The sequence below is a fragment of the Microcebus murinus genome, chromosome 18 (assembly GCF_040939455.1).
Source record: "Microcebus murinus isolate Inina chromosome 18, M.murinus_Inina_mat1.0, whole genome shotgun sequence".
Classification (NCBI taxonomy): Eukaryota; Metazoa; Chordata; class Mammalia; order Primates; family Cheirogaleidae; genus Microcebus; species Microcebus murinus.
The window spans coordinates 45,751,682-45,779,160 of NC_134121.1; the positions used below are offsets into that span (position 1 = coordinate 45,751,682).

Genomic DNA, 27,479 nt, shown 5'->3' on the forward strand with positions numbered 1-27,479 from the left:
AATAGAAAAATTAGCTGGGCTGGTGGAATGTGCCTATAGTTCCAGCTACTGGGGAGGCTGAGGCAGGAGGATGTCTTGAGCCCAGGAGTTTGAGGTTGCACTGAGCTATGATGATGCCACTGCACTCTAGCCCATGCGACAGAGCAAGACCCTATCTTGACAGAAAACATTTACTGAATTTAAAGCAGAAGACCAAATAGTAATAATTGTAGGAAGCAGCAGCGGCAGCCACCATGTACAATTTGCTTACTTGGTGCCAAGCCCTAGGTTAGGCATTTTATAGCCTTATATCATTTAGCCCAACAATCCATGGAACCATCATCATTTGACAGATAAAGAAATGGCTCTAAGAACATAGGCCACATATCCAATACTATGAGTTAGTGTTTTAATCCAGGACTGTTAGACTCCCAAGCCTCTTAACCATTAGGCTTCTGTGCTGTAGGATATAGAGAGATAGAGAAGTAGAACCCATGATTGCCATCCAAGAGTCAATAACAATAATAACAATACTGATGGTGAGAGTGATGGCTGCTACTGTTACTGGGCACCAGCTATGGGCCACCTACAGTACCAAGCTCTTTAGTTACATGGTTAAGTCACAAGAATGGAAACTCCATATGCCAGCTCAAACTCTATAATGGGGTGGGGTGTTGATATTTTTAGTGAGTGCTAGACATAAACAGGAAGCTGACAATAAAGCAAGACTAGAAATCTTATACTTCTAGGCTTCCCAAGATCTGGACCAGGATTCCAGGCAGCTCTGGCTTCCTATTTTGGCATATTTACATTATTTCAAATTTGGTACACAATGTGAGGCTCAGATAGTTTTTATGTAACAGTATCTCAAACTTGTATAATGCTTATTAGTCTCCAATGCCGCCCTACCATATTTCTAAATTAAAACTACCAAGAGTGAGATTCTGCTTTGCCTAGCTTGTCCTAGATTGGGCAGAGTTTTGCCTGAGCCCAGCGTCTTCAACTGGCCAGCCTGTGGATAAGCTGCCTCTCCTTGAGCCAGGTACACATCCCTGGCTATAGCCTAGAAGGGGAAGGGGTGCCCAGGTCAGGTGGTATGAAACATGCCCGCCTCCATTTTTACTGGTGGGCAAGCCACAGCTCAGAAGGCCAGCTCCCAAGGGAGACCTGAGTGATAGAGGTGAACACAAAGCCAACAGCTACTAAATGAATGAAAATCCTCACTGATTGCAATGAAACCTCTCAGAGAAATGTGAGGTATTTTTTGAAAGATGATGAAATGAGGCAATGCATGATTACAGCAATAATAATATGGAGAAGAAAGGTAGCAGTTCAGAGGAGGGAAGGTTAGGTGACCGGGGGAGAGTCCATGAAGAAGATGGAACTTGCGCTGGAGGATCAACCTCTGGGAGGTTCACTCACTCGCACACTGGCGAGTTGTCAGAGGCCTCAGTTCCTCCCCACGGAGCCTGTGCACACGCTACTTGATGGAAGGTCCTCACAGCATGATGGCTGGTGTCCTCCACAGTGAGTGATCTAAGTGACAGAGCCAGCACCATGCAGAAGTTATCCTTTTCATGATCCAGCTTCAGAAGACACATAGCCTCATTTGCGACACAACATAGATAGAGGTCAGTCACTAAATGCAGCCCACATTCAAGAGGAGGGGATATAGTCTCCACCTTTTGAAGAAAGAGCTTGTGGACATATTTTAAAACTACCTACATATAAAAAAGCGAACTGTTTTTCTCTACTACTCTCATCCTTAGTACTTCACTTCTGACATCAAATTGGGGGAGGGGTGGTCCCCACACCAAGCAATTGTGGACATTGACTAGGTGTCATACAATCCAATTCTGACACTAACCAGAGTTAGCGTGAGACTCCACATGCTAAGGGTTCAGTCCTACAAAACTGCCCCCTCTTCAGATGTCAATCAAAAGTCCCAGATGTCACCTGTGCTCCTGACCAACTGGCTATAAATTGGAGGTTCCCACAACTCCAACCTCAGGTTCTATCATTTTCCAAAAAGGTTCAGAGAATCCAGGAAAACAGTTTATTTACTATTGCAGTGGCATAATCACAGCTCACTGCAATCTCAAACTCCTTACCTCAAGTGATCCTCCTGCCTTAGCCTCCCAAGAAACTGGGACTATAGGTACACACCACCACACCCAGTTAATTTTTCTATTTTATGTACAGACAAGGTCTCACTTTTGCTCAGGTTGGTCTCAAACTCCTAGCCTCAAGTGATCCACCCACCTGAGCCTCCCAAATAATTTCAATATATTTTCAATATAAAAATGACCAATTGGATATTTTACCTTCTCTTTTTTCACAAGAGTTTTTTTAAGAGTTTGAAACTGAGAGTATATTTTATATTTATAATACATCTCAATTCATTCTGGTCTATTATAAAAGTTTAATGGCTACATATGGCTGGAGGCTACCATATTGGACAATGCAGGTCTCAAACAGTGTTTTCAAACTTTAGTTTGCATCAGAATCATTGGAGGGCTGTTAAACACAGATTGCTGAGACCCATCCCCAGTTTCTCATTCAGTAGATTTTGGCAGGGTCCAAGAATGTACATTTCTAATAAGTTCCTACATGGTGATGATGCTGTTGATCTGAGCATAAATGGTGTGAGAACCACTTATTTAAAAGCTAGAGCAGTAAGAAAAAGCAGAGAAAAAAATAGGAGCCAGGGATATGCAAAAGCAAGTGGTTAAAAACTAAAAGGGCACAAAATAACAGTGAGACACCACTACACACCTACTAATTGAAAATACTGACAACACTGAATACTGATGAGGATATGGAACAAGAACCCTCATTGCTGGAATGCAAAATGGTACAGCTAGTTTGGAAGAGTTTTTCAGTTTCTTACGAAACTAAACATACTCGGCCGGGTGTGGTGGCTCACTCCTGGGAGGATCACTTAAGCTAAGGAGTTTGAGACTAGCCTGAGCAAGAGTGAGACCCCACCTCTACTAAAAACAGAAAAAATTAGCTGGATGTGGTGGCACATGCCTGTAGTTCCAGCTATTCTAGAGGCTGAGGCAGGAGGATAGCCTGCCCCCAGGAGTGTGAGGTTGTTGTGAGCCATGGCACTCTAGCCCAGGCAACACAGAGAAACTCTGTCTCAAAAAAAAAAATAAAAATACCCTTACCATATGATCCAATAATTGAGCTCTTTGGTATTATAGCCAGATGAATAGTAAACTATGTTCAAAATAAAAACTTGTACATTAATGTTTATAGCAGCTTTATTCATAATTGCCAAAACTTAAAGACGTCCTTCAGTAGGCAAATAGATAAATAAACCGTGGTACATCCAGACAATGAGATATTATTCAGTACTAAAAAGAAATGAGCTATTAAGCCATGAAAAGATGTGGAGGAACTTTAAATTCATATTGTAAAGTGAAAGAAGCCAATCTGAAAATGCTACATATGATTCCAACTATATGACATTCTGAAAAGGACAAAACTATGGCTATGGAGATAGTAAAAAATCAGTGGTTGCCAGGAGTTAGGAGGAGAGAGGGATGAACAGGTGGAACATAGAGATTTTTAGGGCAGTGAAACTATTCTGTATGATACTATAATGGGATACATGTAGTTATACATTTGTCTAAACTTATAGCAAGTACAACACCAAGAGTGAACCCTAATGTAAACTATGGACTTCGGTTGATAATGATGTATCAATGTAGGTTCATTGATTGTAGCAAATGTACCATTCTGGTGCAGGATGGTGAGATTGGGGGAGGCTGTCTGTGTGAAGGGGAAGGGGTACACATACAGGAACTCTTTGTACTTTCCTCTCAGTGTTGCTGTAAACCTAAAACTGCTCTAAAAAATAAAGTCTATTAAAAAAAAAAAAGCACTAGATCATCAAGCCAGAGCAGTGGGACCCATATCAGAAGTAAAGACCTTAAAACAGAAATAGAGCCTTACAACTAGGCAAACATCCTATACTCTATCCCTCAAAGCAGAAGCTATCAAGTAGTTTCTCTAGGTTTCAATTTTGTAGGTATACTGAGGAAGGACAGGCTGGAGAACACTATCAACAGCCAGCTCAGACTTGAGCAGTTTTAAAAGCTTTTGCAATCAAGCAACTACCTTTGGGCTCTGATAAAGATACTCAAATCTGGCCAGGTGTGGTGGCTCATGCCTGTAATCCTATCACTTTGGGAGCCTGAAGTGGGAGGATCGCTTGAGGCTAGGAGTTCAAAACCAGCTTGGGCAACATAGTGAGACCCTGTCTCTAAAAAAAAAAAAAAAAAAAAATTAGCCCAGTGCATCGATGCATGCCTGTAGCCCCAGGTACTCCAGAGGCTGAGGCAGGAGAATCACTTGAGCCCAGGAGTTTGAGGTTGTGGTAAGCTATGGTGACGCCACCACACTCTAGCTCTGGTGACAAAGCGAGACCTTGTCTCAAAAAAAAAAAAAAAAAAAAAAAAAAAGGTACTCTAATCTTAGTTTTTTGTTTTCCAAAAGAAGCTGTTTTCTGGTACACTGGTGTCAGAAGACCCTTCATATATAGTCTTGGGATACCCTAAATTCATGAGGAATTTAAAGGCCTAAAGCCAGTAAGGAGAAATTTATAAAGGACATCTTTTTTAAGGTATCTTTTTCTGGTAGCACTCTCCTATGAACAGTTCCTAACTTCTGGTTGCAATCAAACACTGAGAAATAGAAACTCAGTTTTGGAGGGCAATGAAACAGGGATATTTGGAATTTTTCATTTTACAATGAAAACCCTAGTTGAATGTCTACTTCATCAATTTAAATATCAAATATACTCCCATTAAAATCTCCTATCAACGGCTGTGCGCAGTGGCTCATGCCTATAATCCTTGCACTCTGGGAGGCCAACACTGGTAGATGGCTCAAGGTCAGGCATTCCAGATCAGCCTGAGCAAGAGCAAGACCCCGTCTCTACTAAAAATAGAAAGAAATTATCTGGACAACTAAAAAAAAATATCTATATATATATATATAGATAAAATTAGCTGGGCATGGTGGCACATGCCTGTAGTCCCAGCTACTCGGGAGGCTGAGGCAGGAGGATTGCTTGAGCCCAGGAGTTTGAGGTTGCTGTGAGCTAGGATGATGCCACAGCACACTAGCCCGGGCAACAGAGTGAGACTCTGTCTCAAAAAAAAAAAAAAAAATCTCCTATCAAGAGCTAAAGAAGTTAGGCCAGGTGCGGTGGCTCACACCTATAATCCTTGCACTCTGGGAGGCTGAGGCAGGAGGATCGCTCAAGGTCAGGGGTTCCAGACCAGCCTGAGCAAGAGCAAGACCCCGTCTCTACTAAAAAAAATAGAAAGAAATTAATTGGCCAACTAAAAATATATAGAAAAAATTAGCTGGGTATGGTGGCACATGCCTATAATCCCAGCTACTCAGGAGGCAGAGGCAGAAGGATTGCTTGAGCCCAGGAGTTTGAGGTTGCTGTGAGCTTGACTGATGCCACAGCACTCTAGCCAGGGCAACAGAGTAAGACTCTGTCTCCAAAAAAATAAAAAAAAAGAACTAAAGAAGTTAAACTTAGAAAAGGCTCAAAACATAAAAAGATGAGAAAGAACATTAAATCTCACTTTTGAAGGGATAGAAGAGTTACATACAAGAAATGTATACTAATATTATCTTTGACAAAAACCAATCAACTCAAATATCTGCCTCCCCTCCAAACAGAAACATTTACTCAGCAAAGGTAAATGCATAAATCTCCCAGGGTCTCATCCTGAGCTAGGCAGAAACCTAAAAGTTTCCTGGAGCACAGATTAAGAAAGAGTGACCTGGAACCCCATTCAGCCAGGAAGGGAAATGCAGAACATAAGCCTATTTTTTACAAAGGAAGAAGCTATAAAGATTATGCCAAAGAGCCAGAAAAAACACTAATTTTAATATCCAAAAAGGGAGAAATAGCTCCAAATAGCTTTAACAAGGAGTAAGTTAGGAAGTAAGGCTTCCAACAAGCTATTAGAAGTTGAGAATCCATATCTGGCAACCCAGTTAATTTCAGAAGGTATAATTAAAAGAACTTAGTCCCTAAAGTCAGAGAAACCTGTGAAGAATTGCATGGTTTGAATCATAGTAGGTTTGCAGCCCACCCAAGTCATTGGAACACTAGCCCATTAGAAAACTGGAAAAACAATTCATTTAATACAGTCGAGCTTATATATAACAATCCCGCAGTGATTTAATTATATACTGATTTAGAATTGTATGATTGCTTTTTATGGAGGATTAATTCAAAATTCTCTCTCCCTGGCATTTGGGTTAAATCCCTACATACACCTTCAATTTTAAAAAATAAATGCTTTATTTGAACTCGAAGCTTTATGTAAGAAAATAATGAAATCCTATTTATATTATCACTCAAAACATTTCTAGGGCACAGGTTTTTATTAAAAAATGAAACCCATAATGTATTTTTGTTACAAAAAGAATTGTTTAAGTATCTGTAAAAGTATAAAAAAGGCCTCACTAATGTATCTGAAGAGTACCACATTGTACATATTGTACATCGTCTTCCAGAGTTGCAAAAAAAAGAAAGAAAGAAAGAAAGAAAGAAGATAACCTGTAAATATATTTTGGAATGGAAAGTCTCCATTCTGCACTGTTTTTCAGATGGAATAAGTTTAAATTGTCCTCAGTTCTAGCAATGAATGTTCTTAAATATCTTTTTTAAAAAATTCAATTGTAAATTTAGATTCACTCAAATATCCCCAAAATAGCAAGGGAAAAAACCAAGTTTGTTACTTGAGGGCAACAACATTCTGAATTGGATCAAAGTTACCAAAATGTGATTAATCTTATTATACAAGAATATCTTTCATTGTTGATCTCATATAGAAACATTTAATAAATGGAGAAAGAAGGTCACTATTCCTCCCCAAAAAACTTTAAACTCAAATGAAGGCAGAGAAGACATAAAACAATTATCTCAGTACTTCTACCTCTTTCTCACTCTAATCTCAGGTTTGTATATATCTCTGTGTAATACTGTGAAATCAACTCCACTCAACCATCAAAAGGCATGTTCAAAATCAGATCTTCCAAAAGAGAATGCAAGAGCTGAGAGAACTGACCAAAATCTTTCCTTTGCTAAAGTATTCACTTGAGTTCAGTGAAATATTAAATTTTCCTATAATTTTCATTTCTAAAACAAGCCACAATAATACTTGACAAGACAGTATTATCTCAAAAAATGAGCTAAGAACTTCAATAGATATTTCCTCAAAGAAGATATACAAATGGCCAATTCTCCAACAAGCACATGAAAATATGCTCAATATCATTAGTCATTAGGGAAACGTAAACCAAAACCACAATGAGATACCATTTCACATCCTCTAGGATGCCTTTTCTTTAAAAAAAAAAAAAAAAACTAAACTAAAATAACAAGTATTTGTGAAAATTCGGAGAAATTGGAACCCTCATGAATTGCTGATGGGAATGTAAAATGGTGCAGCCACTGTGGGAAACAATTCGGAGTGCCTCAAAATATTAAGTAGAGTTAATTCCAGCAATTCCACTCTTAGGTGTATGCCCAAAAGAACTGGAAAAGAGGAATCAGATACGTGTATGCCAGTGTTCATAGCAGCATTATCCACAATACTGAGAAGGTGGAAACAACCCAAGTATCCAACAACAGATGAATGGATAAACAAAATGTGGTATATCCATACAATGGAATATTGTTCAGTCATAAAAAGGAAAGAAGTTCATGGGGAGAAAACAAAAAACCAAAAAAGAAAAGCAGTTCAGATACATGCTACAACATGGAGGAACCTCAATAACATTACGCTTAGTAAAATAATCTAGTCACAAAAGGATAAATATTATATGACTTCATTTATATGAGGTACCTAGAGTCACAGAGACAGAAAGTAGAATGGTAGTTGCCAGGCCCTGGGGGAAGGGGGAATTGAGAGTTATTGTTTATAGGGTACAGAGTTTCTGTTGCGATTAATGCAAATGTTCTGAAAATGGAGAGTGGTGATGCCTGCATATTGTCAATGTACTTATTGCCACTGCATCAAACACTTAAAAATGGTTAAACTAGAGGACCTTGGTGCTTTGAGATGGGAGTCTGCCAACCTCCTCATTTGCCAGTAAATTAATTTCTCTTTCCTTCTCCAAAAAAAAAAAAGAACAAAGTTAAACTGGTAAATTTTATTTATGTATATTTTACCACACACATACACAAAAAATACTTCGGAGGGCCAGAGGGTGGCTCATGCCTGTAATCTTAGCAGTCTCGGAGGCTGTGGCAGGAAAATTGGTTGAGGTCAGGAGTTCCAGATCAGCCTGAGCAAGAGCAAGATCCTGTCTCTACTAAAAATAGAATAGCCCACCGCTGGTGGTGCGTCCCTGTAGTCCCTGCTGCTCAGGAGGCTGAGGCAGGAGGATCGCTTGAACCCAGGAGTCTGAGGTTGCTGTGAGCTAGGCTGATGCCATGGCACTCTATCCTGGACAACTGAGCGAGACCCTCCAAAACAAACAACAACAAAAAAAAACCAACATAGGAGGATTCAGAGGTGTTTTTTTTTTCTTTTCAAAATTCTTCTGGAGACCATGGGAGAGACGGGGAAAAATATTTTGACTGTGCTCTCAAAGCAATGAAACCCAGATCAGCAACTTTAAGGGTGAGGCAGAAAAGTGTAATTGGTGCAGCCACGTCACCTGGTCAGCTTTATGCACTCAAAGCTGAGTAGAAATCTGAAATAACTATCAGGACAATATGAGCCAATAAAACTCGTCCCCTGGCCGGGCGCGGTGGCTCACGCCTGTAATCCTAGCTCTCTGGGAGGCCGAGGCGGGCGGATTGCTCAAGGTCAGGAGTTCAAAACCAGCCTGAGCAAGAGCGAGACCCTGTCTCTACTATAAATAGAAAGAAACTAATTGGCCAACTGATATATATATAAAAAATTAGCCGGGCATGGTGGCGCATGCCTGTAGTCCCAGCTACTCGGGAGGCTGAGACAGAAGGATCGCTCGAGCCCAGGAGTTTGAGGTTGCTGTGAGCTAGGCTGACGCCATGGCACTCACACTAGCCTGGGCAACAAAGCGAGACTCTGTCTCAAAAAAAAAAAAAAAAAAAAAAAAAAAACTCGTCCCCTTATTCTATTTCCATTGGTGCCTGAGTTTAAAGGGTATCTTCCAGCCCGAGTAGTGGCTCATGCCTGTAATCCTAGCACTTTGGGAGGCCAAGCTGGGAAGACTGCTTGAGGTCAGGAGTTCAAGACCAACCTGAGCAATACAGCGAGACCCCGTCGCTATAAAATGTAGAAAAGTTAGCCAGGCATTGTGGCACGTGCGGATAGTCCCAGCTACTCGGGAGGCTGAGGCAAGAGGATTGAGTCCAGGAGTATGAGGTTGCAGTGAGCTGTGATGACACCACTGCCATCAAGCCCCGGTAACAGAGATCCTGTCTCAACAACGACAACAAAAAAATGAGTATCTTGCACTTAATTACTTGAGCATTTCTCAAATTTTTAAATATAAACAGCCTAAAGGTGCTTACTGTGTTTACTTATATCACTTCCATATTTCAACACAAACTTGTTTTTTTTGTTTTTTACCAGTGTCTGCGCACAAAAACTTGCATTTGTCTGAGGCCATCGCACCCCAATGGACTGCCAATGTGAATGGCTTGTTGGGTGCTGGAAATGACTTCTCTGTGGTAAGGGTCTGTGTGAACTTTTTCAAGAGCCACATTACCAACCAAATGTCTTCACCATGACTGAAGCCAGGGCCTAGGACAGAGGCCGGCTCTCCTCCAGAAGGGGGTCTCCCAACAATGCCCAGTTCCATTAGGGGCTCCTCACCCTCCGAAAGCGGGTTCAAGGTCCATTAGTCCCTGGGCAGCTCCAAAGGATTCTGGGAGCTAGGGGAGGAGCCAAAGGGTAAAAATGAAATGGTGGCAATGGGTGCGCAACGGATAGGTTTAGGATTATCTGCCAGTTGCTGAGCAACTTCTCAAATCTTCCAAGCACCTCCATCACTTCTCCCACCCGGTAGGCTCACCCTCCTCCCCTCCCCTTAACGCCCCGCCCCTCCGCTGCCCTATTAATCAATCATCAGGCTGGTGCTTGCCAGCCCAGGCCAATACTGAACGCGTTTACTTTGAGCGGGAAAAGTTTAGAAGCTGCAAGAGAGCAAGGTCGGCTAACCGCCCCTTCTTAGCCTTGTCTCTGGTGGGTAACAAGCCCTGGAGCGGTCGCCCGTTGGCTGGGCAGCGGGCCAATGAGGGGGTGCGAAGGAGGGGGCGGGCCTCACAGGAGAGGGCTGGGCGGGCCGGTGCCGGGTCGCGTGCCTGGTCGCACTGTAACGGCCTCTCCCCCTGTCCCTCCCTCCCCGCTCCGACCCCCCTACCCACAGACCGGCTGCAGGCAGCGCCCGGGGCGGCGGCGGCGGCGGCAGCGGCGGGGTGCGGGCTGAGGGAGCCGGGCCTCGACGTCCCCCTCACCCCCGTACCCCAGGAGCTGTACCTAGTCCAGGAGGGGCTGGGGGTCCCCATGGAGGTGAGAGGAGGGGACACCTGCCCACCCCGTCACCCACCAGGCCTGAGGGGGGGACTTGGGGTAACGGGTGAGGACGGTCAGGGTCGGGGGGAGGCCAGGCTTGGAGGATGGCGACAGGAGGAAAGGCTGAGGAGCGGGCGCGTCCCCAGAGGCGGTTCTTTGAGGAGGCCGGGCAGGCTAGGAGAGGGAGAGTCGCAGGTGCGGAGCCCCGACGGGGCGACCGGGCCGCGCGGTAGGGACAGGCAGGGAGTGCAACGACAGGGTCCACGGGGGTCTGGGGCCGCGGCGTGGGTGGACCTGACCAGCCAGCCGGGGCTGGGGTCGCCGCGTTGTCCTGGCGGCCGCCGCCTCCTCCACGTCGGGCCGCGGCGGCACTGGGACTGTGGCCGGAGGCGTGGGTCTGTCAGGGCCGGCAAGTGACGCGCCTCGGGTCGGCCGCAGATGGCTGGAGGGAAGCGCGGGTCCCCAAATGAGTGTCCTCTGAGAGGATTCAGAATTGACTTAGTCAAACAGCCAAGATAGAACAGTCATCTGGCCGTTTCAGTCTGGCTTTGCACTGCGTGATGCCTTTCTCCCATTTCCTATTCCTGTTTTGTGCAGCCTAAAGTAGCGTTCCGCGGAGGGGCGGCGAATCGCTGCTGGAACCTCAGTGCCGACACCAGCAGCAGATTAACAGATGTATTCAACAGTGTGATGTTGACTGGCTCCACTTCCTTCTATGATTGCTACAAATCGCAGGTCCACTAATAAACTCAACCCTTTGTTAGACGATTTATTCTAAATCAAACTCATTTACCAAAGCCGATTCATAGGGGTTTAAATGGCTCTCTCTCCAGTCAGGACCAGAAAACGTGTGACATTTTAAATAGAGTTTGCAGAATACATACTCTTATTTAAAAAAAATAAGTTAAGGAATAAGATTTTTCATTGACTCTTGCTTCCATCTTTTCTTCACATAACATGGCTACAGAAACATAAGGAAATCCATTTTTATTTAGTAAGATCAAAACAGTTTTTTTAGAAAAATTAAGCAGGCGTGGTGGCTGGCACCTATAGTGCCAACTACTTGGGAGCCTGAGGCAGGGGGATCGCTTGAGCCCAGGAGTTTGAGGTTGCAGTAAGCTATGATCATACCACTGCCCTCATGATATCCAGGCAACAAAGTAAGACCCTGTCTCAAAAAAAAAAATGTTTTTTTCTTGCGAGCATTTATTACAAGTTGGTACAAACATACTTTTGATAATTTTAAGGTAAAATTTTCTTTACTCCTTTATTGTCTGGATTTAACAATGTCTTAAATTACATACTGCCATTTACCTCACCTAAGACATTTTGCTTTGTTAATCATATTAAATTAGGCTTAGAGCAATATAAGTCATCTTCATTTGAAATTATTTAACCAGGACATCAATGTTGATATTGTTATATTTTGAATTATAACAAAATCTAGAAATCAATTATTTTATTTAATCCACACTAACAGCCTTGTATAGTATCATGCCAACTACACAGATTGAGAAACTGAAGCTCAGAGAGCTTGATGTGTTCCCTAAATGACAAAGCACAAGTGGAAACCAGGTCTTTTCATTCCCAAGACCAGAGTTCCATGCTCTCCACAATGTTTACTTCCCTACTAAAATTTACTTAGATTTAATTTCAGTTGGTTTTTTTAAGTATATCAAAGATATAAGTGATACATTTTGCAGTTATCATAATTAATATGCCCACCCCAAATATTTACATATTTTCAATCTTCCATAAATGTTTTTAACTGAAAAGGATCCAGATATTTCAACTATAATTATGTTTGACTCCAGCATGTTACTTTAGTTGCTTGTTTTATCTAAGAATACAAAAGTTAAATCAATCATTTAAAAGGATTTTGATTTCTAATACTCACAACTTATTTTAAAATATAAAATATGCTTGAAAGATTACTCCAAAATATATTTATTTTCAAATATTGTTTATCTCATGTGATATTACATAATCTGAAAATGCTGCTTTTGTTTAAGCAACTATTTCAAAAAAAATGAACAATTACTTATGTTACTTTGGATCCTTCACACATAAAAACGAGTTAAAGTGAGCCTGTAATAAAAACTTTAGAACTAAAGGGATAAAAGTAAGAAAAGTACTAAAGATAAAAGCCTTTGTAAAAGTTGCTGCTAACAGAAATTCTGGAAAAGTAGTTTTTGGTGGCACTCTCAGCACAATCCCTTCTGTGCCTCAGTTTTCCCAACTTGAGAATAGTTACCATAATATTAGCTATAAACAGAAAAATTATAATGTGTAGGTTTTAACTAGTAATCATAACCAGAATTTAAAGAAATGGTTATAAAATATTTTGGGATTCTTGAAGATGGATGCTTGGAAGGTATTTTTTTTTTAATTTTCACATTTTGTTAGTATAGTGTAAAATCAGTGTTGTATATTTTAAATATTGTTTTTCAATAAATGTGTCTGTGAGGAACAAAACTTTAGAAATAGTTTGATCTAAACATGTCTTATATAAATTTTTATTAAAAGAATGAAAGCAATTAGAAAATATTTTTAGCCAGAATTATATCTCTTCTGTATTTATAAGTATAAGAAAATACTATTTCCATTGTGTTTTTATTAGATATTTATAGTTATTGCATCTCAGGTTTTAATAGTTTCTTATTTGGAGAGTTAAAAATTGTGAATCTGTACTTTCAGACTTCTTTAGGGAAGCATTTTCTAGAATAAACAATGTCTATATTAGTGTAATCTTTTTTTGTTTGTTAAATTCATTCTATTTTTCTTTTCTTTTTTTTTTCTTTTTTTTTATTTTTTTGAGACAGAGTCTCACTTTGTTGCCCAGGCTAGATTGAGTGCCGTGGCATCAGCCTAGCTCACAGCAACCTCAAACTCCTGGGCTCAAGTGATCCTCCTGCCTCAGCCTCCCGAGTAGCTGGGACTACAGTCATGCACCACCATGCCCGGCTAATTTTTTCTACATATATTAGTTGGCCAATTAATTTCTTTCTATATTTAGTAGAGACAGGGTCTCGCTCTTGCTCAGGCTGGTTTCGAACTCCTGACCTCAAGCAATCCACCTGCTCTATTTTTATTTTCACTGCACCCCAATCCCTTTTGGAAAAGGCAGAGTTTTAAGTAATTCATTAAAAGCTTAAAATTCAAACTTTTTATTTATTTACTCAAAGTTCATTATGAAAGCACTCACCAAAAAAAGGGGAAAAAAGAGAAATTAGTTCGTAGAATATTTTTCTTCTAATTATAGTAGTACCTTTAACATTTCTGAAGAGCAGCTGGTCCAAGTGCAGCAGTATTTACAACTAACTGATCACAACCAGTTACAGATTCCTTTGTTCCTTCTTCACTCCTACTGCTTCACTTGACTAGCCAAAAAAAAAAAAAAAGAAAATTCTGAAGAGCTCATAACAGTTTATATGTCATTTTTACAATATCTGTTAGAAATAGAAACTAGGCTGCTAATTAAAGAAATTATAAAAAAGACCTTTGACTAGGAGTAAAAAGACCTTGAGTTTTGGTTTTAGTTTTGTGATATCTTGTCTGAGTCACTTGTAGCCTCAATTTCCTTTTTAAAATAGAGATAATACCTATGGCACAAGGTTAACTGAATATGATAATATATGTGGAATTTCTTTGAAAATCGCAAAATTCTATGTAAATGTACATTAACTTTTTTCACAAATTGGGGGCATTAAGACTGAATTTTGTACATGATTTAAAATAACACTATTAGTATCCACAATGTTCATCTGTTCAAAAAGTTAAAACTATAATAATTATAGGCATTTATATACCAGGAATCAGCAACAAGGAGCTAGATCTGCCCAGATCTTGTTTTTGTTCATAAAATTATATTGCATCATAGCTATGCCCATTTGTGTATGTATTGTATATGGTCACTTTGGTGCTAGAACAGCAGAGATGAGTAGTTTCAACAGAGACCTTAACAGCTAGCAAAGCCTAAAATATTTACTATCTGGCCTTTTACAGAAATTGTTTGTTAATCTCTGGTATAAAGTAAGATTAAGTTAACTCTAGATTTGAATGTAATTCTCTCAACTCTTACACTTGTGTTATTTCTTCTGATTTCTTATATTTCCCTAATATTTTGTAATAAATGAAGTTTGATATATCTGATATACAAACATTTCTTAAATTTTTCAGAGTGAAGACAATGTAGACCTAAGGCAGACCTATACTCCACTTTCTTCATCAACAGAATATTCAAGTTCTGTAGATTCTTCACTTTTCTATGCACCATGGTCTACTTACGGAGATGATATTAAACAACCTTCTAATTCTCAGATCAATGTAAAGAACAGGTAAATTAGTAAATTAGATTTCTCAGGCTAAATGAGGTGTTTTTAAGTTTAATTACATAGGAACTGGGGTTTATTAGCTCTCTGTTCCCTAGATCAGCATTTTACTGTTGTGGCATTATAATATTATGTTTATAAAATGTTTAGAAAAGCCTAAACTGGGCAGTTATTTGTATATAATTTTTAGGTTATTTTTTTAATTCATTAGAGAGAAATTTAAGTAATAAATCTTAAGTTTCTCTTTCTAAACATAATTTATATTAATGAGTTACAATTTTTAGATCTCTTTAAATCCAATTCTACGTTTTCAGTAATATTTTCCTTCACAACTACACAACAAACAGGGTTTTATCAAACAAAATATTTTAAATTATTTTTCTATTCAGCTCCACAAATAATAGTCTGCTATATGTTAGATCCTTTCCTACTGGGGATACCAGAATTAACAATACAAATATTATCCCTGCCTTTATGATCTTACAATAATGATGATGATGACGATGACGACAATGACATGTCAGGCACTGCAAGTATAGTGAAGGTTCCAAAAGAGGATGTATAGAATATTATAGGAGCCTATTGCATAGAGAAGCCTAAGGGACTGTCATCTACCTTTAACTACATATAAAGGAGCTGTTGATAGATGCTAATACAGCTTTAGTTTAAACAAGAAATAGGTTATTTGTTGAATCTCTCTCTCTTTTTTTTTTTTTTTTTTTTTTTTGAGACAGAGTCTCACTTTGTTGCCCAGGCTAGAGTGAGTGCCGTGGCGTCAGCCTGGCTCACAGCAACCTCAATCTCCGGGGCTCAGCGATCCTACTGCCTCAGCCTCCCGAGTAGCTGGGACTACAGGCATGTGCCACCATGCCCGGCTAATTTTTTTTTTGTATATATATTTTTAGTTGGTCAATTAATTTATTTCTATTTTTGGTGGAGACGGGGTCTCGCTCAGGCTGGTTTCAAACTCCTGACCTTGAGCAATCCGCCCGCCTCGACCTCCCAAAGTGCTAGGATTACAGGCTTGAGCCACCACGCCCGGCTCTTTTTTTTTTTTTAAGAGACAGGGTCTTACTGTGTTGCCCAGGCTGGAGTACAGTGTCTCAATCATAGCTCACTGCAGCCTGGAACTTCTGGGCTCAAGTGATCCTCCTGCCTTATCTTCCTGAGTAGCTGGGACTATAGGCATACTCCACCATGCCCAATTAATTTTTCTTGTTTTTTGTAGAGACAGGGTCTCGTTATGTTACCCAGGCTGGTCTTAAACTCCTGGCCTCAAGCAGTCCTCCAATGTCAGCCTCCTAAAGTGCTGGGATTACAGGCATGAGCCACCATGACCAGCTGTATCTTGTTAATTAAAAGATGTTAAAATTTTTCAATTCTTAGAAAATTCTCTAATGATTTTGTTAGACTATATAATACATAATTCAAAAAACAAGGCCGGGCACAGTAGCTCACGCCTGTAATCCTAGCACTTTGCGAGGCCGAGGCGGGCGGATTGCTCAAGGTCAGGAGTTCGAAACCAGCCTGAGCGAGACCCCGTCTCCACCAAAAATAGAAATAAATTAATTGACCAACTAAAAATATATATACAAAAAAAAAATTAGCCGGGCATGGTGGCACATGCCTGTAGTCCCAGCTACTCGGGAGGCTGAGGCAGTAGGATCGCTGAGCCCCGGAGATTGAGGTTGCTGTGAGCCAGGCTGACGCCACGGCACTCACTCTAGCCTGGGCAACAAAGTGAGATTCTGTCTCAAAAAAATAAATAAATAAATAAATATTTTTTAAATTGATACATGCTATTGCAAAAATTTAAACTTTACAGAAATATATGTCAAGAAAAGTTAAGAGTCCACTTTAACCCTGTCTCCCCACTCACCAATAACAACTATTAATAGTTTGGTATATGTTACATTGAATATTTTTCTAGATATATAATAATACCTTATTATACAAAAAAAGCTTTTATATTGAATCTTTATGAAGTAACATGATGTAGTCAAAAAAGTATTGGACTTACAGGCAGACAGTTTGGCAAGTGTATAGTAATTTGGCGAGTCACATACCCTTGCAAAATACAAGTTTCTTAATATTTCAAGTGATCATTCATTTATCCCACAGGTAATAACTATATTACTAATGTCTACCCTTCCAATGTTACAAAGAGCAATTAAATATTTGAGTGTTATACAAATATAAGGTTTTTTCCTAAAATCTCCCAACACTATGAAATGTTGGAAATAAAATATGAAAAAACAAGAAGTTACAATTTAGAACAATATATGGTTGAGCATCCCAAATCTGAAAACCCAAAATCCAAAATGCTCCAGAATATGAAACTTTTTGAGCACTGACATGATGCTCAAAAGAAAATGCTCATTGGAGTATTTCAGATTTTGGATTTTTGGATTAGGGATACTCAACCAATGAGGATATAATGCATATATTCCAAAATCCAAAAAAATCCTAAATCCAAAACACTTCTGTCCCCAAGCATTCAACCTGTATTACTTCTAGGAAGAAATTATCTAACACTATAGAGGTAAGGTACCAATTTTCCATGTACTTGTAGAATTTACATTTTGTATTTAGACAGTATCAGTAACTAGGTGGATTTTGGATACATGGAACTCTATCCAGTCACTATTTTGGCAAGGATTTAGGGATAGTACCCAGATCAGTCACATAAGGGACAACTGGAAATTGCTGTGATACCTAGGATACATTTCACCTTTTAATCCAATATTTAGCATAAAGAATCACAAAAATAGTGTATAACATAACATTTTCAAACATGTTCATAACATTTTCAAATTGCAAATAAAGAAAGTGAGCATATGTTGATGGAACGATGTATAATAGGACTAGACATGTTTCAGGAGCAGCTATGATACCAAATATATCTGTGACATCATAGGTCAGAGATTTATATGTTAGTCACTTAATACAAATAGTATATATTGTAGGAGAAGTAAGAGATAAACATACATTGTGAGATAGACATATAATTTTAAATGAAGGAAAAATATTTATGTAGGACAGATATCATACCAGAGTGGAAAATATTCTTGAGTTCTTTTCCCCTCTATTTAAAATGATGGTGTAGCTTCAGTCCAAATATTTTTATTTTTGCAACACTATTTTGAAGACAAGATTCAGTTCAAATATTTTATAGAAAAAAATGGTACAATAAGTCTCTGGAAAGATAAATCAATATGTTTTACTTCAACATGAATAAAATAGTTCACATATATTCATTTATTTTTAGGATTCAAACAGAAAGAAATGACTATGGCAGTGAAACAGACTTATATGGACTTGTGTCTAACATTTTGGAAGAACAAGATAAGTCACAGCCATATTTTGCTGAAGGGTTAGTATATTATATAAGCTATGTAGAGTATTGTAAACTTTTAAATTCCCATAGAGTATGTTCACTAACCTTTATTGTTACTTAGTAGTGGATCATCTGACAGTAGACATCTTAATTCAAGTATTTGTATCTAGGATGAGTCTTTTTTTTTTTTTTTTTTTTTTTTTTTTTAAGACAAAGTCTCACTCTGTTGCCCAAGCTAGAGTGCCATGGCATCAGCCTAGCTCACAGCAACCTCAAACTCTTAGGCTGAAACAATCCTTCTGCCTCAGCCTCCCAAGTAGCTGGGATTACAGGCACGTGCCACCATGCCAGGCTAATTTTTCTATATATTTTTAGTTGCCCAATTAATTTCTATCTATTTTTAGTAGAGACAGGGTCTCGCTCTTGCTCAGGCTGGTTTCAAACTCCTGACCTTGAGCAATCCTCCTGCCTCAGCATCCTAGAGTGCTAGGATTACAGGCGTGAGCCACTGCGCCCGGCCTAGGAGGAATCTTGATTTTGATGAATTATTTGCCATACAATTGAAGGTTCAATCTAAGGTTTTATTTGCTTAAGAACTTTCATTTGGAAAATTATTCTTGCATAATTCAGAGCTATTTCACCTGAGTTCGTGAGCTCAAGTTTGGCTTAAAGAGTATAAATTCCAAGGAGCTTTTATACATAGATCCCCAAAAGTAAAATTCATTACAGGTATCCAAAAATACATATGGATTTTATTCATGTGATAGAAATTTTTTAATTTAATTTAATTTTATTTTATTTTTTGTTTTTGAGACAAGAGTCTCACTCTGTTGCCCAGGCTAGATTGCTGTGGCATCAGCCTACCTCACAGCAACCTCAAACTCCTAGGCTCAAGTGATTCTCCTGCCTCAGCCTCCCGAGTACCTGGGACTACAGGCGCATACCCCCACAGCCAGCTAATTTTTTCTATTTTTAATAGAGATGGTGTCTCACTCTTGTTCAGGCTAGTCTTGAACACCTAAACTCAAGTGATCTTCCCACCTTGGACTCCCAGAGTGCTAGGATTACAGGAGTGAGGCACCTTGCCTAGCCTAAAATATGTCTTAATTGTTTTATTTGTGTATGGAAGCCATGTTACCCAAATACCCAATTTCATAAATATAGACATATGCAGAACACATGTAACCAATTAAGATATTTTAATTTCAAAAATAGTTTAAGCAAAATGCATCTTTTTCCATCAAAAAATTATAGTCAACAATGCTTTTATATAATAACCTAATCAAAGGAAAAACTTATTCTCTGCTTATTATAGATAAATAATTCATCTAAGACCATAAAGTCACCAGCCTGAGACTCTTTTTTTTTTTTAATCTTAGGCCTTAGTTAATGCTTCCTGGGAAAGTACAGTAAAGACATATTAAGATTGAAATGTATATTTATATAGTATATAGCACATTTCATATGATATAGAATTATTGGAGATAATGGTAGCTTATAAAGCAGAGTTGGAAACGATTAGAGAATGCTGAGGTGGGGCAAGATAAATGTTTCTGAAAATCTTTCCTACTGAAGAAATAAAGTCTTTAAAACCTAAATTGTAATTAAATATATTTACTTGTTCTAGGACCTGCTCCTCCAATTTAAAGTCAGTTTGGCCAATGAACACAAGCAGATTTGCAGATCACCATGACCTTTTAACAGAAACCAAAAGGCCAATAGATACAGCCATCTCTCAGCAAGCTTTTTATAGTGGTGAATCTGTGTCAGCAGTGGAAAAGCAATACCTGCATAATAGTAATCTCACACCACAACAAAAAGTAGATGAACTTTATCATGGATTTACTGGTTTAGACCTTGAAGAACAATGGATGTACCCTTCACGAAGTGATCATTCTAACTGTTACAATATTCAGACAAATGATACAGCTAAGACAACATTCCAAGAATATCCATTTATCAAAAACTGTTTTACACCACAAACTGGTCTGTCTGACATCATAAAAGAATCAGGAGTTGATACTTACTCTTATGGAAGAGAGAAAGTATGTGCTAAAGGTCTTGAAGCACCATTACAGCAAAAAAGGGCAGAGATATTTCTTTCCCAATTAAATAGATACAATGAAAATGCAGATTATTGTAGATACCCAGAATATGCTCATCCTAATAAGGCTAAGCTTAATAAATGTTCAAATTTTAGTGTCCAAGATAGTAAAAAATTAGCCAATGGCACACCTGAAACACCAACTGTAGAAGCAGACACCTACACAAAGTTATTTCAGGTTAAACCAGCAAATCAGAAAAAAATGGAGGAGACAATCCCGGACCAGCAGAACTTCACATTTCCAAAAACTACACCACATCTGACAGAAAAACAGTTTGCAAAGGAAGCAGCATTCACTGCTGATTTTGGCTTAAAATCAGAATATGGACTAAAACCTCACACAGCTTGTCCAGCCAATAATGATTTTGCTAATGTCACAGAAAAGCAACAGTTTGCTAAACCTGATCCCCCAAATTCTGAGTATTTTAAATCAGTGAATTTATTAACAAACTCAGCAGCATCTTCAGGAGGTATCAATTTAAACAGACCAACTTGGATGAATGTTCAAACGAAAAATAACACTCCTATTCCTTATCGAAATCAAGGTAACTTGATGAAATTAAATAGTCATTTAAGTGCAGCTTCAAAAGGTTCTAACCATTCTTCAGATTTCCCCCAACTATCGTCCACAAATTTAACCCCAAATAGCAATTTATTGCAGAAATATTGCCAAGAAAACCCTTCAGCATTTTCTAGTTTTGATTTTAGTTACAATGGTGCAGAAAGAATTCAATCTATCAATCACATGGAAGGACTGACAAAAACTGGAGAAGAAAATCTCTTTGAATCGGTTACCGATAAAAAAATAAAGCAGCCAAATGGATTTTGTGATAACTATTCAGCTCAACAGTATGGGATCATTGAAAATGTAAACAAACATAATTTTCAAGCCAAGCCCCAGGGTGGACATTATGATCCTGAGGAAGGTCCAAAGCATTTAGATGGCTTATCTCAAAACACATATCAAGATCTGTTGGAGTCACAGGGTCATTTTAATAGCCACAGACAGGGAAGTGGAGACAACAGTATTAATAGCCGTGTGAATCGCACACAGGCGTCATGCTTTTCTAATAATTATATGATGGGAGATTTAAGGCATAATCAGGGTTTTCAACAACTTGGTTCAAATGGGTTTCCCCTAAGATCTACCCACCCTTTTGGCCATTCAGTTGTTCCACTGTTGGATTCCTATGATTTGTTTTCTTATGATGACTTAAGCCATTTATACCCTTATTTTAATGATATGATGTATGGTGATAATTCCTTTTCTGGTTTCGTGCCAACTTTTGGATTTCAAAGACCAATTAAAACCCGTAGTGGACCAGCCAGTGAACTTCATATTCGTCTAGAAGAGTGCTATGAACAATGGAGAGCATTAGAAAAGGAGAGAAAAAAGGTAACACAAAGTTAACCATTTAGGAGTAACTTAGTATGTTCCTGTCTTCATTTTGTTTACTTAGTGTAGTTTTAAGAATACTTGCCTAATTTCAAGCTGAATTCTATAATGTGCAATGTTTGTTAAGTTCATGACTAAGTAGGTTACTTAAAGTCTAAAAATGCTTCAGATTTTAAAATAATTGTCATTTATATTCTAATAAGTTTATTTTGCCTATGAAGTAGATTTTTTTCCCTTAATGGGTAAAAATTTATTTCTTTGAATTTTTTTAGTATTAAACAGTTGGAGTTTTCAGGTATTTTATATGTATTAGGTGTGACAGGAAAATACTGTGGTACTGTCATTTACATTTGTTGCCTTTTGATACCAAAACAGAATTTTTATTTAAAGGGGTAATTTTCTATTTATTTCTTAGGCTTATGAAAACTATTATTCATGGTCAAATCATATTAAGAAAATTCAGCATCTAAAAATTATATATATTTTTTACAGACTGAATTGGCCCTTGCCAAGAATTATCCAGGAAAAAAAGTATCTAGTACTAACAACACTCCAATTCCAAGGCTGACCTCCAACCCATCTAGAGTTGATCGCTTAATTGTGGATGAACTTCGAGAACAAGCCAGAGTAAGCTGTAAAAATATCCAATAGTAGATTTTTAAATTGCTTGATAAAATTTTTAAATATTTCAACAGGTTCTGAAGGATTTTAAGATCACAATTACATGCAATTCTCTAAATATATTCTTTCCCATGTTTGGTCCTAGAACTATGATTAATGTTTAAGAAAGGGGAAATAGCCCACTTAATCATTTAAAAAGCATTTTTAGTAATTTAAATGGTTCCTCTTCAAACTCAAATTGGCAATGGGGATAATTAATCTTCAACTGAAAGAATTTTATTAAAAGCAAAAACCATTTTGAATATTATTTATAGGAAAAGTCCCATTCCTTAGTTACAAACATTTGTTTCCTAGCTTGATGAACAAGCTATGCTTATATTATATAAGATGGTAAGTTAATAGGGAATTACCATATTTCATTTTCTTAACTCTGTATTGAGTTATTCAACAAACATGAAAGTATATCCAGCTATGTATTAAATACTAATAAATTCGAGTAGGTAGGTATGCCAAATTTTACAAAATACCTTTGTTTTGGAAAAGTACTATATCACTTCAAATCAAATGCAAAGAATCCTGAAGTTAAGCCATTATGTAATTTAATGAATGATTATTCCTATTATCTCCTTTGTAATTTCAGAATTTTCTAAGCAACTTAAATAGAGTGGGTATACTTTTTCTTTTTTGACCTTCTTCTTTTAAAAACTTACACTGTTTTCCAAATAAGATTTGATAAAGATTCTTGGAAAAAAGCATGCAGCAAAACAGGTTACCTCTATGATTGAATAAAAGCCATTTTAGGAATTAGAAAAATCAACATAATAATTGAATCTGTTTTATTGAACATCCATTTCTTTTTTTTTTTTCGAGACAGAGTCTCACTTTGTTGCCCAGGCTAGAGTGAGTGCCATGGCATCAGCCTAGCTCACAGCAACCTCAAACTCCTGCCTCAAACTCCTGGGCTCAAGCAATCCTACTGCCTCAGCCTCCCGAGTAGCTGGGACTACAGGCATGTGCCACCATGCCCGGCTAAATTTTTTCTGTATACATTAGTTGGCCAATTAATTTCTTTCTATTTATAGTAGAGACGGGGTCTCACTCTTGCTCAGGTTGGTTTCGAACTCCTGAACTCAAACGATCCGCCAGGCTCGGCCTCCCAGAGAGCTAGGATTACAGGCGTGAGCCACCACGCCCGGCCTGAACATCCATTTCTTACTTGTAGCACGCTATCTTTAAAGTATAGATATGAACTGCTTCCACGGAAAAAGATTGATTTTACCTAGTTTTCAGCTTTGGTCAGTTGAAATTCTATTATTCGATTTGTAAATTTGTACAGTGGAATTTATCCATGGTATATTCAGATACTAACATAGGGTACAGCTAGATTTTTTTTTTTTTTTTTTGAGACAGTGTTTCACTCACTCTGTCACCTGGGCTAGAGTCCAGTGGCATCAGCCTCGCTCACAGCAACCTCAAAAAACCTGGGCTCAAGCCACACTCTTGCCACAGCCTCCAGAGTAGCTGGGACTACAGGCATGCACCACCACACCTGGCTTATTCTTTTTTTTTTTTTTTTTTTTTTTTTTTTTTTTTTCAGCAATGACAGGGTCTCACTCTTGCTCAGGCTGGTCTCCAATTCCTGAGCTCAAGCAATCCTCCCACCTTGGCCTCCCAGAGTGCTAAGATTACAGGCGTGAGCCACTGCACTTGGCCAAAAGATCACATATTGTGGATATTAATATACATTTCCCAGCATTGCCTATGATTCACATTAATTTAGAAGGGTATGTTTATAGCTGTTATAATAATTTTATCTATATTTAGCAATGTTATTTCAATAATACATAAGAGATAAAAATATTTACTATTTTCTAGTTTACTAGTTTTGTAGAATATTGAAAAAGTCTTCAAAAAAGTTTTTGGTTTTTTTGTGTTGTTGTTTTTTTTTTGTTTGTTTGTTTTTTGAGACAAAGTCTTTCTTTGTTGCCCAGGCTAGAGTGAGTGCTGTGGCATCAGCCTAGCTCACAGCAACCTCAAACTCCTGGGCTCAAGCAATCATTCTGCCTCAGCCTCCCAAGTAGCTGGGACTACAGGCATGCACCACCATGCCTGGCTAGTTTTTTCTCTATATATTAGTTGGCCAATTAATTTCTTTCTATTTATAGTAGAGACGGGGTCTTGCTCTTGCTCAGGCTGGTTTCGAACTCCTGACCTCGAGCAATCCACCCGCCTCGGCCTACCAGAGTGCTAGGATTACAGGCGTGAGCCACCGCGCCCGGCCCCAAAAAAGTTTTAAAGTTTATTAAAAATCATCTGTGCAAATTTGTTTACTCTTTGTGCTTACCATTTACTCAAAATGATTATCTTATTTAAAATATATATAATTAGTAGTTCCTTGGAGTTTTTTGTGAGTGTTTTGTTTTTTCCTCAAGGATTTGGCTGATATGCAGTTGAGAGGAAAATATTTAACACCTTGAATAGAGTTATTCCAAAGAAACTTGATATGAGTGTGAAGTTAGAGAGGCATTCATTCCAGTGCCTTTAGTTTCTTAATTGAGAGGTTTTGTCCCTACATTCTCCAATCACTGAACACCATGTTCTAATGTCATTTTGCTTCAAAATGCAGTTATTGTATAATATGTACTTGATCTTTAAATTCTAATTATTCAAAAAGGTCTCTTTCCATACACTTTCCAAGTTTAGATTTTGAAACAAGTTAGGCATATGAAACATACTCCCCCTACCAATCTATCTAGTGTCCTTTTTAAAGCTTCATTAGCCAGAGGATTGAGAAATTTCCTAATTTTCCTTAATGTTTTGACAATTATACGATTAGTTTTATATTATTTCAATGTCAATTCAAATCAATATTTTTTATATTATGGATTCTTTAAAACTATCACTAGTCAATATTATTATTTGAATATTTCTGATTTCCAAAAGGGGAACATCACAGGCCTAGAAAAATTAAAGGCTTATTGAGGGGGGAGGGGAGGGCATGGGCAATATACGTAACCTTAACATTTGTACCCCCATAATATGCTAAAATAAAAAGAATAAAAAATAAAATTAAATTTTAAAAAAGGCTTATTGAGGTCAGGATTCATTAACCTAATTAATTAACGCTTCTCCCTTTTAGCTCAAATTTTTTTCTTTAGGTTAAGATACTTCCTAACAATGCTCTATTGCAGGCTAGTCTCTTATTTGCCAAAAACGGAATCAGATATCAGATCTTATATTTGCACCGTCAATGACATGGAAATGTTTGGATATTTAACATTTTCATTGTTGCTTATTCTCAGTAATCAACTACTGGACATTTTCAGAATTAACATGTATGAGTAGGTATAAAAGACCGACTTTTCATTTTTGTTTGTCAGGACACAGTAAGCATTCATTTATTTATTGAATAAATATTTATTGCTATCATCCCTATTCTGTTTCACTGAAAGTTTGTTTTTACTTAAGTTTATGTCAGGACAATGTAGTTGTTACATGCCTTATCAATATTTAAAATGTTTCCCTCAGGTTGTAACTTTACTAGGCAAAATGGAACGTCTTCGAAGCTCTCCCCTTCATGCCAATATCTCTACTGCTCTCGATAGACACTTGGAGTCTATTCACATTGTACAGTCACGCAGAAAGGATGAAATTGTTAATGCTTCAAATCGGCAAAGGCAAGGAGTTCCTAGATGCCAAGATGACAGAGGTATAAAAATTAATTCATATTCTTTTGAAAAGGCAATGTGATAATTTGAATATTAATAAAAGCAGATTCCAAGGTTAATAAGTTGGCTTTATAAAATTAACACTTAACTAAAGAATAAATTGATAAATGGTTTCCACATTATTTATTCCAAAAGTACTTTCGCTTATTTTGTTAATTTTATCCATTTAATTATAACAACTGTCTTAATAAAACACTGTGTTCTACTCAAAGTATAGTCATTGTCATACAAGTCAGAAATAAAGTATCAATACTTCTAAGCATTTTAAAATAATTTGGTTAGTTCAATCAGTAGCCATCCTTTTGTAATAAAAATAATGTTTGAAGCCTGAGCAACATAGCAAAACGTTGTCTCTACCAAAAAAACTACAAAATTAGGCCTATGCTACCATGTGTGCTAGTCCCAGTTACTCAGAAGGCTGAGGCTGCAGTGAGCTATGGTCACACCACTGCACTCCATTCAGCCTGGGTGGCAGAGTGACACTGTGTCTAAAAATAAATAAATAAATAATAATAATAATGTTTATTTAGTAGCAAGAGCACCAGGCTTTAATAGTTAAAGGATATTTAAGTGGCATCTAATATGAAATGACCCTGAATGTTTCTTTTACAGATGTGTTTGCCCTTGCTTCAGCAATTAAAGAGATGTGTGTGGCAACTCGGAAAGCACGCACTACCCTGTGGTGTGCACTGCAGATGACCTTGCCAAAAACGGCCACTACAGCTGGCCAAACTGATGTGGAAAAGGCTTTACAAGATATAGTAAACTGTGAAGATAAAGTCCATGAAAGCATAAGTAGTAGCAATCCAATGAACCAGAGAGGTGAAACAAACAAACATTAAGGAAATGCCAGCAGAAAGAAGAATAAAAGGCTGAACAGTAAATGTATCAAGACATGCTAAAAAAATTTTAATGAACTTGTCAAACTTTCAGTATCTTAATTTTCTTTCAGATTTAAAGTTAGTAGCTTAATGAAGTCTAACTTCTATTTAAAAATCTTCTATTTGGAATGAATCACATATAGTTAAAATGAACTCAGCAGTGAAGTTGACTACTCTTGGAGTTCTTAGTAGTTAAAAATAACAAGGTTTGTTTAAGTAAATTGAATATTTCCTAACAGCTAAAATATTGCTTTAGACCCATTCTGCAGTGCAGGTAAATGCAAATGTGAAGTTCTTCTAGGAGATCAGTTTCATTTAGGTCTGCCTTAGTAAGTAGAATTCCAAATAATGAATCTAAGTGACTGTAACCCAATTATGGCTACAGTCTAGTAACCACGTTGTGATTGTGATATAAAAGTGTTTTCCTTATAAAACTGGATAATACCAAGGAAACAAAGGAAAATAAGGATAAACCCAATATTCATGTAAAAATTTAATATTTAAAATACTACCATATTTATAAATTTGAAATCTTAGTACCTAAGTATATGG

The 27,479-nt window shown here is 37.9% G+C and overlaps 1 protein-coding gene across 1 annotated transcript; it reads left to right on the forward strand.

Annotated features, from left to right (window-relative positions):
* Positions 1-10,520: 10,520 nt before the first annotated feature.
* On the forward strand, positions 10,521-26,888 carry MEIOC (meiosis specific with coiled-coil domain). Its single transcript, XM_075994619.1, has 8 exons — positions 10,521-10,586; positions 11,127-11,264; positions 14,709-14,866; positions 18,129-18,233; positions 19,825-21,697; positions 22,190-22,324; positions 25,847-26,027; positions 26,659-26,888. Exons 1-8 carry the CDS (start codon positions 10,521-10,523, stop codon positions 26,886-26,888), a joined length of 2,886 nt encoding a protein of 961 aa, XP_075850734.1.
* Positions 26,889-27,479: the final 591 nt, after the last annotated feature.